Source organism: Onthophagus taurus, chromosome 3, assembly GCF_036711975.1.
Source record: "Onthophagus taurus isolate NC chromosome 3, IU_Otau_3.0, whole genome shotgun sequence".
NCBI lineage: Eukaryota > Metazoa > Arthropoda > Insecta > Coleoptera > Scarabaeidae > Onthophagus > Onthophagus taurus.
In genome coordinates this window covers 29786619-29804217 of record NC_091968.1, presented here as the reverse complement: position 1 = coordinate 29804217, position 17599 = coordinate 29786619, and the positions used below count along the sequence as shown (strand labels likewise).

The 17599-nt window shown below is 36.9% G+C and overlaps 1 protein-coding gene across 1 annotated transcript in view; it reads left to right on the top strand.

The window, feature by feature from the left end:
• Positions 1-17599, top strand: part of LOC111420022 (acid sphingomyelinase-like phosphodiesterase 3b) — a 147927-nt gene that overhangs the window by 92854 nt on the left and 37474 nt on the right. Inside the window, exon 3 of the mRNA XM_071194777.1 lies at positions 7667-7823. Coding sequence (XP_071050878.1) covers positions 7667-7823 — 157 coding nt within the window. The remainder of the gene's footprint in view (positions 1-7666; positions 7824-17599) is intronic.

Below are 17599 nucleotides of genomic sequence, written 5' to 3'. Positions count from 1 at the left end.
GGTGGTCTGCCGAAGAGCAATATTGATGATTTGTTCCGGGGCGACGTTCATTAATCTTGAACGGCGTCCGTCGCAGCACCGGGACGCGTCTTTTGGCCCTCAGCCAAGCAAAGTTTTCCACCACCGCGAAATTAATTGCACCCAAGCTTTTCGATACGGCTTTACTAAGTAGAAAAATTCCGCAACTTCGAAAGGCAAAATCTTTCCCCTCAGAAGACGCCGCGAAGAAGTATTAGATCCTCCTCGGCATCAAAAGATAAAAGGTGAACCGGCGGTAAAGGGTCCCGTAGAGTGGTTATAAATATTAAAAATTCATATTCCCCGCGAGTAATATACCTGGAGTTAGTTGGTGAATATAAAGTGGCTTGAAAAGACTGCCCTTGCCGTCTCCGCTACCGCCTCCTACTAGTCCTAGTTCCTAGTGGTGCTTCGTCTCGTTGCGAAAATATTTAATTAATTTCTACTATGAAATAGACAGTTCATAAGGTAGTTTTACTAAAAATGGGAGGAGTTTGTGTCATACTATTAAAAGAATTTAAATTTACGTAATTTAAACTTTCTATACTCTATTTTTTAATTCGCAAGAGTGTTTTCAAATTGAAGCGCCAAAAAGAAGGGTTGCTATTGGTCAGTTTTAAGCAAAATTACACTAGGAAAGTTCGAGATGTTGCCGGCCGCCTAGAAACATAGTGTTTGCTTACTACTTAGTAGAGATGAGCTAAACTGCGATTGGTTAATCATATGACACATTGCTAATGCTACTACCAAATAGCAGTGATTGTAAACTGCTAAACTGCTAATAAGCACTTTTAGATTTTTATTAATATAAACGTTGTATAAACAGCGTATATATTTATTATTATAAATTTTAAACAATATACAGGGTGTCCCGTTAAGCGTACGGAGCGGCTGTATCTCAATAACGGTAAGGCCTAGAGGTTTGGGAAAAAAATCCTTATAAGCAAAGTGGGTAAGAGAAATAGCTGGAAATTATTTTGAAGTTCGTAATTCGACCGCTAGGGGGCGTAACTGCCATAGAGAAACATAAAATTCCCGCTATCTCAGAAAGTTAGACGATGAGCTATAACTTTGACAACATCATTTAGTAGCTTGGATAATACCGCATCGCTTTTGTTTTGCAATATTTTTCATATCTGTCATAACAAGGGAAGGGGAGGCCAATGCGTTTTCAAATGTTTACATTTTAATATCTCCTGGACCATTCAACCGATTGGAATATTTTTGGTCTTGTTTGAAAGAGCATTTCATGCTCTTTTAAAAGATATTTTCAGAAAGACCGCTTGGTTTAAAACAAATAAGCTAGAGGGCGTTATCTGCAGCGGTTACATATTTTTGTGATTTTTGAAAAAAAGTTAAATGGAACGGTACTATTTACTTCACAGATCGTTAATCACCATAAAATTTGCTAAATATTAGTGAAAACCACATCTCGATATCTCCATCCATTCTCGAATTATAAAAGAAAATGTTAAAAATTCGTATATCTTAATCGGATCAAGTTACCTTAAGAAACAAATAAGAGAGAACAATAATTTTATTATCTAGAACCTTCTAGAACACTTTATCCAAGCTTAGAACTGCTTCAAAACTACTTTTGAGGCGTGTTGAAAAGCCAACGGATCAATGAGACATCAACAATGATAATAAAACAAAATAAACCAAAACACTTAGAATAACTAAAATTTTTGGCAAAAATAACTCATTAATGTGCTAAATGCCTTTCATAAACCTCGATGCATTTATTTAATCTAGTTTCGACGAGCGCTGCTTAAGTCTCGGCCCTGGATACGTTTCTACTGGTATTTAGTGTTTTGTCATATTTTCCCTGGTTATTGGTTTTTCTTGAAAAGTCAGGTCGTTTAGTCTACCCAATAGATAAAGGGGTGAAAGCAATGTGGGTTTTTCTCGAACCAGGAATGCATATTATGCAAGTTTATATCAGCTTGTGGACAGATGCTTCATGCATCCATAGCATTTGTGATAAAAGGTTTGGATTTGCCCAAATCATATTTAAAAGTCAATGGTAATAGTTCAGTCTGTTATCATAATCGGTATCTGTTAAGGCCTGATGTAAAACAACGTGGTGGAGATATTATTCTCTTGAGAACTCTTGTGGACAATTGTTTTCGGAGTTCCCAGATTATGTGGGATCACATTGCGCACCAATATGATTTACGAATTCATAGAGATGTCTGAATGGGCTACACGTTGCCAGTTTTCCGTAATCGCTAAGTCAATCTTAAAAACACTTCTAGAGAAAAATGTCTTTCTTTGTCGTAATTGCATTGCACATTTTTGCCATGCAGTTGCATCGTATTCGAAACATCGAAAATAAATCATCATACGCTCTATCATACGCTTCTGCGTTAGTAAATGACATGTTTACAGTTACCATGGTAATGTGATTTGCTTTTCTCGATGAGGTAACTGAATCCGATTGATAGCACTCGAGTTTTTAACATTTTCTTCTATAACTCGAGAACGGGTGGCGATATCGAGATGCGGTTTTCACTAAAATTTAGCAAATTTTAAGGTGACTAAGGGTCTGTGAAGTAAATAGTATCGTTCCATTTAACTTTTCTTCAAAAATCACAAAAATATGTAATCGCTACAGATAACGTCCTCTAGCTCATTTGTTTTAAAGCAGACGGTCTTACTGAAAATATCTTTAAAAAGAGCATAAAATGCTATTTCAAACAACACCGAAAACATTCAAATCGGTTGAATGGTCTAGGAGATATTAAAATGTAAACAAATGAAAACGCATTGGCCTCCCCCTCCCTTATTATGACAGATATGAGAAATATCGCAAAACAAAAGCGATGCGGTATTATCCAAGCTATTAAATGATGTTGTCAAAGTTATAGCTCATCGTCTAAGTTTCTGAGATAGCGGCAACTTTATGTTTCTCAATGGTAGTTACGCCCCCTAGCGGTCGAATTACGAACTTCAAAATAATTTCCAGCTATTTCTCTTGGTCACTTTGCTTATAGGGATTTTTTTCCCAAACCTCTTGGCCTTACCGTTCTAGAGATACAGCCGCTCCGTACGCTTAACGGGACACCCTGTATATTGTATATTGGTAGTGGACACAAATAAAACATTAAAAAAACATAAACATGTATTGAACAAACTATGTAAAATATAATACGTTAAAAAACAAAAGTAAACTCTTGGCAACTTAAAAATAAAACTCTTGGGAGTCTTGGACGACAACGAAACAACTATTGGCTTACAAGTGAATTCCATTAACATTCAAAAATAAAATCATGTTGGCTTTTGTTGTACTTAAACGACTTCTTTTGTCTGTAATAACCAAGCCTGCTTTTGAAAATACCCGTTCACATGGTACTGAAGTGCATAAAACACTGAGCTTTTCTTGGGCAACACGTTTTAGGTAAGGATATTGATATCCATTGATCCTCCACCATTTTAACGTTTCTAGGAATTAATCCGCATTCGAGAAATCTCTCGATTTCAATAATAGCGCGTGTTGATGTTGAGGAAGTTTCTTGAGGAACAGCTTTATCGGATGTATTTTTGTCAAATGCGGACCACACCGAAAGTTCATCATCATTCACCTCTTCTGAGGAATTTATGCGAATATTTTGATCTTGTGTACCTTCATTCGAATTCGATACCTTAACAATCATGTCAGTCACAGCAGATATCATTTGTTCCTTAACCAGCCCTTGTGCTGTTTGATTTGTAAAAGCATGTAACTTAAATCTAGGGTCGCAGAAACTGGCCCCACAAAGAATTCTGTTTTCATGGACTTTTTTTGAAATATTTGTAATACTTTTTTATACAATCAGATAAATCTTTTTGTAGCAGTTTTGCACAGATATCAGTTAAACCATTGACGACAGGTATAACAATTGCTGCAGTTCCGTAAGTGTCACCACTAAATATTTTTGTGGCCGACTCAAACGGTTTTAGAATTTGTACCAATTCTTTCAGAATTTGCCATTCTTTTTGCTCTAAAATCGGCAGATTGGTACTTAGTAGCGCTGTTGTTGCCTTTACAGCTTCTTCAAGTTGTATAAATCTTTCGAGCATATATTTTCAGCTTCTAATAGCCAAGCTAGTCCGTTATGAATGTAAAGAAGACGTTGTACATTGGTTCCAGTCATATCTTGTGAACAGATCTCAACATACAAAGATTAATGGTAATATATCTAGCAGTATCCTAGTCAAGCAAGGTGTTCCACAGGGAAGTGTTTTGGGTCCTATATTATTCAACTTATTTACGGCAGACATGCCAAATGTAGGGACGAGCTGTTCGGTTCATCAATACGCGGATGATGCGCAGATTTACATCTCTTGTGATATTATCAGTGTTGATGACACGGTGCGCTTGCTTAACTCTGATTTAAAGAATATTTGTGAGTGGTGTTCTGTTAACGGGTTAATTGTTAACGCGAAAAAAACTGTATGTATGTGTGTCGGGTCGGCCAACATTCGCAGAAGAGCAATCGATAATTTATCGGTTCCTATACACCTCAATGGAACTGTCTTAGCGTTCTCTGAATCGACCAACAACTTAGGTCTTACTGTCGACAGTAATCTTAATTTTGCAGAACATGTAAATAAGAAAATTGGTGTGTGCTACTATAAGTTAAAATCGTTATATAAATTTAAGTCATTGTTGTCACCACAATTGAAATGGAGACCTGTTAACTCCTTAATTCTAAGTCAACTTGATTACTGTAGTAACGTTTACTACAATTTTCTATCAGCTACTTTAAAAAATCGTATTCAAATACTTCAGAACAGCGGACTTAGGTTTTCATACTCGATTGATCGTAGAGAACATGTTACCCCCTATTACATAAGATATTCTATCTTAAAAATGGAACCTAGATGTACACTCTTGCTAGCTGTTATGTTATACAATGTAATATTTTACAAATTGCCTTATTATTTATATTGTATCTTAGTACCAAGATCGCAAATACATAATGTTAATCTAAGACAAACGAAGTTGTTGACGATTCCCAAACATAAATCTGCTAAATTTTGTGGTAGCTTTGCGTACAGAGCACCTACAATTTATAATTGCTTTTCAGATGTTTTTCAGTTGAAATCTAATAGATCTTTTAAATGCACCTTGAAGCGCAGGCTTCTTGAGGAACAAGAATCAAAATGTTAAGTTTAATTATTTTTATTTTTATTTTGTTGGTTATTCCTTTGATATATATGTATTTATTTTTGGTTTTCTAGTTTTCTAGTAATCAGCTATGCTGTACCCTATATATATATATGATATGTATATACTTTATATGTATATTTCTTTTTGGGCAAATTAAATTGAAATTGAAATATAGAATGTGCTATTCCATCTCGTAGGGATGTCTTGCAACAACTTAAGTGGATTATTATTGCCATTGTTCCGCTGATACGTTAAGAATTTTGCACTACTTGTAGTACACAATTTTCTTAACTTTTTCTATTATGGATACAATATTATCGTCACATTTTAGTCCAGCATTGACTATTAAGTTTAGGGTATGCGCCAAACAACCAAAGTGATTCCACTTTAATCGGGTTTCCATCGCATTAACAATATTATACGCATTGTCGGAAATTCCTAATAATACCTTCTCTTTGATGTTCCAATCTGTCACTACCGTATCAAGACATTCGGCAAGATTTGCAGAGGTGTGGTTTCCTGGCAAATTCTTGCATTCTAAGAGAAGCGATTTTCAGTTAAATTTGTCGTCAACATAGTGTGCAGTCACTGCAATGTAAGCCTCATTATTAATTGAAGTCCAGCAATCTGTGGTTATGCAGATCCGCTTTGCTTCTGTAAGTAATTCTTTTACTCGTAACCTACATTTTTCAAATAATGCCGGAAGCATAGTACGTGATATAAAATGTCTGCTTGGTAACTGATAACTCGGATTAAGTTCGTGTATAAAATCACAAAACGCTTGTTCTTCGACCAATTTGAAGGGTTGGAGAGATTTTGTAAATAACAACATGAGCTTACTATAGTGGGTTTAGTAGTTGAGATTCACTCTAATAAAAGTTGAAAGATTGCAATAAAAAAATCGGCAAAACATACTTTACTAATTAATATTTAATATTAATATTATTATTTTAATATTAATATTTTTATTTTAATATTAATTATTACCTGTTGTGAGTTAGAAGATGTACTATCTCTTCTAGCTGTCGAAGTACTGGAACTTGGTATGGATACAGTCGGATGTTTACATTCCAAATGTTTTTTTAAATTGGTTATGCTTGTTTTGTACGAAAACACCCTTTTGCATAAGTTGCATTTGGCAAAAAATTCATCTACCTGGTCGTAAAACAACCATATTTCACTAATTTTTCTTCTTTGTGTTGACGACATTCTTTTTTATTGCACAAATTCGTGAATATTTTACAACAACACGCTTGTTCAAGTTTGTTTACGAGTTTGTGAGCACATGGCACGAAGTGAATACATTTACCGAAAAAATCCGAGCTCTTACGATAAGAGCTCGGTTGAAGTAGCAATAGCAATGCTGGCACGCACTAGATCATATGATGATCTGCGATTTTTCGTTCACAGTGATCAAATCACAGGTTGCTATTTATTGCTCATCTCTACTACTTAGTACTTGTTACTACTTGTTTTAGTTCAATAGAAATATACAACATACTGCCATTAGAACTAACACACGACCTAGAACTAGAATCATTCGGGTTTAGCCCTCTTGAAAGACGTGCGGCTAAACCAGAATGTTTCTAGATCTTGGTCTAGCGTTGCATAACAATTAAAACTAGAACTAACACTAGACCTAAAACTAGAAAGTTTCGGGTCTAGATTCAAAAAAATTACGTTCCTAACTATACATATGACATTAAAACCCAAAAAATGACATTTCTAATTTGAAAATGACGTTTGTAACTTCACATATGACGTTTAAACAACTTTTAAATAATTATTAATTAATATTTCGACACATAACTCTTAATGGAAACCTAATGTTTGGATAAGAACCTTTAAGATTCGTATTTCTGGGCCGTTTACCCTTTTGTACTAAATCGACCCGAACACCTGCAACTCACGATGAAATTCAAAGGGCAATCGCTCGTGATTGATATGCCAAAATACCTCGCCCTACTTATGCAGAATGCAAATGTACAAGACGCCTGCTGGAAGAATCCTTTTTTTATCCTCTTTTCAACTTCCCCGTTTCGCAATTTAAATGATAAATACCGCATACACTCAGCTCCCGTATTAGCGATTCAAATTGCGTAGCATTCTTAAAGAAATTTATAAATTTTCTCTTCCACTCTTTATTCGCATAGTCGCCGAAAGAAAAGTTGTCCCCTCAGCGACTAATAACTCGTAATTGAGGGGAACTCGTACAACTTTCTTGACTACCTAAGGGACCCGGAGCAAACAAAACTGCGGCCTAGCAAAGGATAGTTCTCGAGACTTTCGTGGAGAGAAAGTAAACATAGAATTCGTGGGGGAAGGAAATATCTTCAGCTTCCGCCAACAACGGCAGACGCACACACGAAACCACTATTCAAATTCCAAATTCAGAATCGCAGCTTTACTTTGCTCATTCGAAGTTTCATTCTAATCATCTTGATATCATCTCTAATTAGAAATCTTATTAGTAAGTTTTTGTCTTTTTTTTAGGTTGTTGGAAACCAAATGGATCTCGAGAACCGCATAGTAGGAGTGTAGGAAAATACGGAGATTACTCTTGCGACGCCCCTTGGGATTTGATAGAATCGGCAACCAGAGCGATGGCGTCCAGGCAGGGTGACAACGTCGAATTTGTATTGTGGACGGGGTAAGAATATGTAAAGATATAGAAAAGATTGAAAATGAAACGTTGAAATGGAAATGTTAAAATCGAAATGTTTGGTACGAAAGTAAATCCAGTGTAAATCGAAAATCGTATCGACGTATTCGTCCCCTTTTATCATGTCTTTCCCTTGAATCCGAATCGGCATTAAACATTTACGGTAGTTAATGTTCCAGAAACGCGTCTGGCGCCTCCGCCGTTCATGCAATATTCATCCGAAATAAATACGCGGATCGGCGGCACCGCGTCACGTCGGAATTTAGCGTCGGCCGTTTCGTGGAAGGCCGTAAATACGTCCAGATGGAACGGATGGAATGGCGGGCATAAATTCGCGCCGACGCGCATCGCGACGCGACGCCGAATGCGGACGGCTTCCGTTTTCCGGACGCGCCCCTTAATGAAATCTTTTGAGCCCTCTCTTTCCCTTACTGAGTTATCGTACACCAAAACCCATTTTACGTTTCCTTTAAACTAGATTCATGACATCTACATACATGAAAATTAACCAAATCTCACTCAACAAAAAGAAATTAAGTAGACAATCCCTAATAAATAGCTTCTTGAATTATATAAGGCATAAAACTATGACTACACGGCTTCCTCTATATCTGTTCTAAGCGAGCGTTATCAATGAATATATTAGTTCTTATTAGTATGTGACATTTAAGCTATAAAAATGACATCTGATTTGACAGGTGACATTTAAAGTTTTGAATTTTACGTTTCCTTTAAACTAGATTTATGACATCTACATACATGAAAATTAACCAAATCTCACTCAACAAAAAGAAATTAAGTAGACAATCCCTAATAAATAGCTTCTTGAATTATACAGGGTGTCTCAGCGAGACCGGTCATTAGACGTTTCTGGGGTACTGGCGAAAATAAAAATTTGGGAATTCAGACTTAAGTATTATCAATTACTTGCGATGTCTTTAATTGTCTTTTTAATTTTTAATTTAATTGTCTTTTTAATTGTCTTTAAGATGTCTTTAATAATTACGATGTCTTGCACTTCCGGTTATACCGGAAATCGCCACCAACTTTATTTTTTTAAATGGAACACCCTGTATATTTTTACATATTTGGATTTGTCTGTTTTCAAGGTTTATAAATAACTTTACTTTTTGCAATTTGATTCGGCCGTTCTCGAGTTATTCGAATTTTTCTAGAAAAATCTGCTCCAGCAGACATTTGTTCAAAAAATCAGAAAACACTCCATTTTTGGGATATCAATTTAGGATTGAGAACATGCTTAAGCAACATGATGGACTATGTTTTGGTGCCGAGAACTGCGGTCTAGAACGTTTGATCACTTTACTATGGCACGTTAACTTTTCAAAATTTGGAAGTACCAAAACTTCATTTTTTTAAATGGCACCCCCCATATTTTATTTTTTAGTCGTCTTCGGTGTCTCATTCTACATCTTTTATATCCCATATGACCCACACCTAATATTAATAGTTTGGGAGATAATTAGGGTTTTTTGAAAAATGCACACATATCATATAGATATTTAGCCTAGTGTGCCATGAAAAACAAGCCTTCTCAATGAGTTCTTGTCAAAGACTCACTTGTTTACGTCACGTGATGCATGTGAGCTAATAATTATCTGTTATGTCCCTTAATATTAGTACTGAAACGAGTTAAAATCGATAACAATAACGAAAGTAATATTTACACAAATCAAGAAATTCTTAATTTATTTTTTATGCATGAAAACAGCGACAAAGTTCGTAGTATGATTCCCAGATCTTCTTTGGCAGCTCGAATTGAGGTGTTGGGACTGGGCTCGAAATAAGCCAAGGTATTCACCTCTTCCGTTGCATTATCTACCACATTTTTTGGTCAGTTTAACACGTGATTAATTCGTCCAAAATGCAAAAAATTTGCTTCTATTCCTCTAAATTTACCTTTTGTCATCGGAGATAAATGTGGATAATTTTCATTAAACATTCTGCAAGTTCTACTAAGAACTTTGTCGCACTTTTCATGCACAAAAATAAATTATGGATTTCTTCATTTATATAAACATTATTTACGTTATTAATATCCATTTTAACTGGTTTTAGACTCACAAGCATCAAACAACCTAAATTAGACTTTGACGTTTATCAATAAGTCATTAAACATTTGTTTTCCATGGCACACTAGGTTAATATCCATATGATATGAGCATTTTTCAAAAAACCGTAATTATTTCTCAAACTATTAATGTTAGGCATAGGACATATGGGATATAAAAGATGTAAAATGAGACGCCGAAGACGATTAAGTAATAAAATATGGGGGGTGCCATTTAAAAAAATGAAGTTATGGTGCTTCCAAATTTCGAAAAGTTAACGTATCATAGTAAAGTGACCAAACGATCTAGACAGCCGTTCTCGGCACCAAAACATACTCCATCATGTTGTTTAAGCATGTTCTGAATCCTAAATTGATATCTCAAAAATTGAGTGTTTTATGATTTTTTGAACAAATGTCCGCTGGAGCAAATTTTTCTAGAAAAATTCGAATAACTCGAGAATTGCTGGTTCAAATTGCAAAAAGTAAAGTTATTTATAAACCTTCAAAACAGACAAATCCAAATATGTAAAAATATACAGGCTGTTCCATTTAAAAAAATAGAGTAGGTGGCGACTTCCGGTATAACGGAATTTGACGTATGACATTTATGTTAAACTCTGCGGTTACCTCTAGTGAATTGTTTTTGAATGATTACCGTGTCTTGAGGGCTGATCGAAGTTCTGATTTGGTTGGATGCTATAAGGTGGGAGGTGTTCTGATAGCTTTATGTAGTGGATTTGTAGTGGAAGTCATCGATATCTCGGACACCCCTGTAGGGTTACTTTCTTTTCAGCCACCATTTACGTCGTCGCTTTGTATATCCCTCCTGATACCCCAAAGCCTGATTTGCTTTCTTTCTTGGATACAACATAGACTATTGATCTTCCCTGTACTTATTGTAGGAGAATTTAATTTACCTGAGTATGTTAAGCCTCCTGGTACCACTGTCGGTGATAAAAGAACACAAGCATTTCGAGGTGTCTACGATTTTTTAAACCTGTGTCAACTGCATCATGTGCTGAACTTCTCTTGTATTTGAAGATTTGTATCATCCCGCCTTAAATATTACCATAAACTTATGTAATCATCAATCAACTTTTTCAGCTTGTGGCAGTCGCTATAATTTTCACAAAGCTTTCATGGCTTGTATGGTGATTTCCGCGAAATAAATTGGTCCCTTGTTGATCAGTTCGTAGATGTTGATGATGCTGTGCGGATATTTTACATGAAGATCCATGAATTCCAATTCAGTCAGTTGTTTGATCAATTTGGTACACTCCTGAAATTAAAAATCTTTTAAAGTTAACAAACTTCTATAGAAGAATGTGGAAGAGCACTTTATAGTCTTCCAAGAGAAAGTGGATTTTTATCATGCAGAGTTTGGAAGATTGAGATATTTGCCTAAGCAAAAGATCTCTAATTCGTATATAGTCATTACAAGTAAAGCTAAGCAGTCACTGCGGTCTGATCGTCTTAGCTTCTTGAATTATATAAAGCATAAAACTATGACTACACGACTCCCTCTATATCTGTTCTAAGCGAGCGTTATCAATAAATGTCTTAGTTCTTATTAGTATGTGACATTTAAGCTATAAAAATGACATCTGATTTGACAGGTGACATTTAAAGTTTTGAAAGTGACATTTCTACTTTGTAAGTGAGGAGATGGAGTTGGGGGGAATTTTTCCGGATGGGCAGGCAGGCTTTCGGAAGGGAAGGGGAGCAATCGACAACGTGTACGTGTTGAAGCATCTGGCAGATAGAGAGCTGGATAAGAAGGGAGGGAAACTGTACTCCCTGTTTATAGATTTGAAGGCGGCTTTTGATAAGGTGGATAGGGGAAAGTTGTGGGAGGAGATGGGGAGGAGGGGGATCACGGAACACTTAATTGCGAGAGTGAAGGCAATATACATGGAGACTATGGCTAGGATAAAAGTGGGAGATAAGCTGAGCGACGTGTTTTGGACGACGAAGGGACTGAGGCAGGGATGTCCGCTGAGCTCAAGTCTGTTTGCACTGTATACGGCGGACCTGGAGGATAGATTGGGGAAGGGGCAAATGGGAGGGTTGGTGGTGGGAGGTAGAAAGGTGCATATCTTAGCATACGCGGATGACATCGTGGTCATGGCGAGAGAAGCGGCGGAGATGAAAGATATGATAAAGACATTGGAAAGATATTTTAGGGGGAAGGGGCTGGAAGTGAATGTGGGGAAGACAAGGATGATGAAGTTTTGTAAGGGGGGGAGAAAAAAAAACAGAAAACTGGAGATGGGAGGGAAAAGAGATCGAGGAGGTTAGGGAGTATACTTACTTGGGGTTTGTGTTCAGGGAGGACAACAGGGAGGGGTCGCATGTGATAGCTATGGCAAAAAAGGCGAATAAGGTGATGGGATAAGTATGGGGTTGGGGGAAGAGAGTCTTTGGAAGGAATGTGACAGCAAGGAAGATTATGTTTGAAGGTCTGGTTAGCAGTGTGATGATGTATGGAGCAGAAGTATGGGGATGGAGAGAGCAGGCCATGCTGGAGGACGTGCAAGCTAGATACTGGAGATGGGTGCTTGGGGTGGCGAGAGAAACACCGGGGTATATAGTGAGAGAAGAGGTAAAGGTGGATAAAGTCAGAATGGAGGGGGGCAGGAAAGCAGTGAAATATGAAGAAAGAATAGAAGGGAGGCCAAACTGCGGGATCTTGGGGGAGTGTTGGAGGGAAATTAGAGAGGGAAAGATCAAATATGGGAAAGGAGACAGAGACAACTATTATAGACGAGCGGGCTACTCGGTAACTGAGATAAATAGTAGACGAAGGGTGGGTAGGGAGATGTGGAGGGAGTTGAGAGATAGGGACCGAGATGTGCAGAGACAGGAAAGAAGGACACAAATAAAAGAGGGCAGGTATAACGAAAGATACAGGGACATAATTACGGAGGGGCTGCCTAGATACTTGTTATTGGAAGGAGATGAGGAAGGGAAGAAGTTGGTGGCTAGGTTCCGTTGTGGAAACGAGGAGAGAGCGAACAGATACTGGATGGCCGATGAGGAGAGGTGGTGTAGGCTATGCAGGGAGGAATGGGAAACGTTGGAACATATGTTGAATGGGTGCAGTGAGTTGAGGGAGGAGGAGTTGGACCGAGGGCAAATCTTAGGAGAGGGGGGAGAGGGGAAACGATGGATGAGAATGGTTGTGGGGATGAGGGGAGGATTGGGCCGAGGAGCCGAGGGTATGGAAATGGAGGAAGAGGGTGGAGGGTGAAAATAATATACTAATGACAGTAATGACATATATTATATTAGGATGTATTAAGGGGAAAATTGTAATTATCAAAAACAATAAATGCTTATTATTACTTTGTAAGTGACATTTCTACTTTGTAAGTGACATATAACTTGACATATGATATAAACATCAAAGATGTAAAAATTAAGATCTAACATAGTGGTACTATGATGTACCACGCGATACAAGGACGATAACATTTTATAGAGTGTAAAATAGTCCCGAGAGATAGAGAACACGTTTTCGCGTAAAAAACAGTCCACAATTTCGAATTATCCACCCAATTATCACGGTTGGTCATCCCTCGGGTTTGCAAACGCAAAATCTACCCATGAAAGGGTTAGAAAAACCTGGATTCGTGGGGGCAAATATATGGGAATAGTTGCGGCCGAAACTAGGTTTTATCAGGGATGGGGGCGTCGCGACCCCGGAACTGGAAGAGTACAAACCGCGCTTTGTTTTGTCCGGCGCGACGCGACGACAAAGAACTCGAGCGAGGGAACGAGACTGGTTCTCTAAAAAGGGCACTAATTCATTCTGGCGCGTCCTCCGGACCGGAAGTCGGCACGGTTTCGGAAATATCGCGGTGGAAATTTAAACGGTGTGGATGAAAACTCAACATGAAAAATACATAGTTATAAAAAAAGCTTATGTTGTATGACGGTAGCTTAATTTAATTCTCTTTTTTTTTCAACTTTTCAATTTAAACGATCAAACAAAAAAAAAATTAGCTCCGATTTAACATTATTACGAATCACTCTCCTCAATTACTAGCCATTGTAAACCCATTTAGTGGTCTATGGGTATTAGCCTTTCGACGAAACGTCGAGTTAATACCGAAATCAATCGGGTTCGATGGGGTAATTCGCGAATGGTGGGATGAGGGGTGCCTTTAACGGAGTACAAAGGGATCTAAAATGCGAAAAGATGGTGGCTTCTCCACCGGGGGGAGAACGATCGACGTTAAAGCAGTAATTCGATTCGAAGGGAGGGGGGGAATAGGCGATCGCGTGCCGGTTGCTCCAATTCAGGGTAACAGCATTAAGGTTCCCCCCTAACGACCGAATCGCTTGAGGCAGGTCCCAATACAAACCAACCAAAAATGTATACTAACCCAATCAATTTAATTAGGCATAAAAGAATATTGTACCAACTAAAATTTTCAACTATGTAAGTTTGAATATATCTCGAACAGATGTCTTGGGGATATCGAACGTAATAATTTTAGTCTTCGAAGTGGACAAAGAAACGAAATGGTGGGATGGTCGTAAAGAAACGAAAGGTTCTCGGAATTGAATATGCGAAAGAGACGACGGGCGTCGGTTTGTCCCATGGGAATGGCTATAACGCGTGACGGCGACATCTCGGCGTCGTCGCCTCGTCTTCGGCATCTCCTCTCTGATTTCATTACTCCCCAACGCCCTCGGCGACGTCTCTCGGACGTCCAAGGAATAATGATGCTCGTCATCTCTTTAGAAAGAAAACTGGCGGAAAATCGATCGTCCAAACACTAACCATAAAAAAAAAAGATTTTTTCCAAAAAATGGGCATCGCGTTGGTTGCGAACGTGTTGACTTTGAAGTTTTTTGGCAAACATCACGGTTTGTTGGTCACAAATTTTCCACTGCATCAACCTTCCACTTTACCTTTGTTTATTTGTCGTAATTGGTACGAATCGACTGTAGTACGAATGATTTATTTTTTAGGTTGAACAAATGTAATAGAAAATGAGAATTTTGACAAAAAAGAAGCATTCTACGTGGAAACATAAAATTTGATGCAAAGTAATCTTAAACAATCCTTTATAATCATATAATAATTTTATTTCTCAACTCCAAACCACTTTGCAGAAAAGAATTAGAATTATTTACATAACTTTAAAATATATACTGCCAAGGAAAATATCAATTAATAGAATAATTAGTTACTATTAAATACTCATTGACTTTATTTATTGGATTTAAGAAACGATTTATATCATAAATTGAAGATAAACGATGCTGTTTTCAATATCATATAAAAATTGATAAGTTAATACCCTACGATCAAAGAGATGATCAAATTAAAGCAAAAAGCTTACCAAAAGTTTTCGCGTACTGGTAGTAGCAACCACAGAAGGTACTATACCGATATCAGAAACTATGTCACTTTGGCAATACGTAACGAAAAGAAAGCTTTTTTTGAGGTAGAGATAAATAGTAACGTCAATAATCCCTCAAAATTGTGGCACTTACTGCACACCAATCAGGTGCACTCAAAGAACACCAAGACAATCGACGAATCACTTAAAGATCCAGAGCTAATAAATGATTATTTCGCTAATATTATTCCTTCACCTTTTTTGTCGTTGCACAACCTTGATTCTAATAAACCATATATTTTGGGTGGCAACGACTGTTTTGGTTTCGATGTGGTGAACGACACAGACATCAAAAATAAGCTTAGCACGATAAAATCAAATGTATGTGGTTTGGATGCAATCGATCTGAAAATGATAAAACTTGTATTGGAGTACTGCCTCCAAGAAATCACTCACATAATAAACTTCTCACTAATATACGGAGTTTATCCGAAACAATGGAAGATCGCTCTAGTAACACCTCTACCTAAAGTGAGCCATGCTACGTCACTAGGAGACCTACGACCGATTAGTGTGTTACCTATCTTATCTAAAATATTAGAGAAGATTGTTGCTTCACAGCTAGTACATCACCTGAATCATACTAATTTACTCCCACGATGCCAATCTGGATTTCGGGAGAAGTATAGCACAACGACCGCGTTAACTAAAATTGTGAACGACTGGTGCTGTGCCATTGATGCCTCAAGAGTTACCTTCGTTGTATTCCTGGACTTTAGTAAGGCTTTTGATATCATCAATCATCAGCTTCTAATAGCCAAGCTAGTCCGTTATGGATGTAAAGAAGACGTTGTACATTGGTTCCAGTCATATCTTGTGAACAGATCTCAACATACAAAGATTAATGGCAATATATATCTAGCGGTATCCTAGTCAAGCAAGGTGTTCCACAGGGAAGTGTTTTGGGTCCTATATTATTCAACTTATTTACGGCAGACATGCCAAATGTAGTGACGAGCTGTTCGGTTCATCAATACGCGGATGATGCGCAGATTTACATCTCTTGTGATATTATCAGTGTTGATGACACGGTGCGCTTGCTTAACTCTGATTTAAAGAATATTTGTGAGTGGTGTTCTGTTAACGGGTTAATTCTTAACGCGAAAAAAACTATATGTATGTGTGTCGGGTCGGCCAACATTCGCAGAAGAGCAATCGATAATTTATCGGTTCCTATACACCTCAATGGAACTGTCTTAGCGTTCTCTGAATCGACCAACAACTTAGGTCTTACTGTCGACAGTAATCTTAATTTTGCGGAACATGTAAATAAGAAAGTTGGTGTGTGCTACTATAAGTTAAAATCGTTATATAAATTTAAGTCATTGTTGTCACCACAATTGAAATGGAGACTTGTTAACTCCTTAATTCTAAGTCAACTTGATTACTGTAGTAACGTTTACTACAATTTTCTATCAGCTACTTTAAAAAATCGTATTCAAATACTTCAGAACAGCGAACTTAGGTTTTCATACTCGATTGATCGTAGAGAACATGTTACCCCCTATTACATAAGATATTCTATCTTAAAAATGGAACCTAGATGTACACTCTTGCTAGCTGTTATGTTATACAATGTAATATTTTACAAATTGCCTTATTATTTATATTGTATCTTAGTACCAAGATCGCAAATACATAATGTTAATCTAAGACAAACGAAGTTGTTGACGATTCCCAAACATAAATCTCCTAAATTTTGTGGTAGCTTTGCGTACAGAGTACCTACAATTTATAATTGCTTTTCAGATGTTTTTCAGTTGAAATCTAATAGATCTTTTAAATGCTCCTTGAAGCGCAGGCTTCTTGAGGAACAAGAATCAAAATGTTAAGTTTAATTATTTTTATTTTTATTTATAATTATTTTTATTTTTATTTTGTTGGTTATTACTTTGATATATATGTATTTATTTTTGGTTTTCTAGTTTTCTAGTTTTCTAGTTTTCTAGTTTTCTAGTAATCAGCTATGCTGTACCCTATATATATATATATGATATGTATATACTTTATATGTATATTTCTTTTTGGGCAAATTAAATAAATAAATACCGTATTTTCTCGAATGTAATCCGCACCTTTTTTACAAATTTTATGTGCTCTAAAATCAAATGCGGATTACAATCGGGTGCGGATTAGATTCGCAGTCGTATAGTTGCAATTTGGAAAATAGTAAAATAAAATCACATTATAACAATAATACTTTATTAAGGGTTTTAGAACGATATTTACATTTTTATGTATCATTTTCTTCCCATATTACGTCATCTTCGGATCAATAC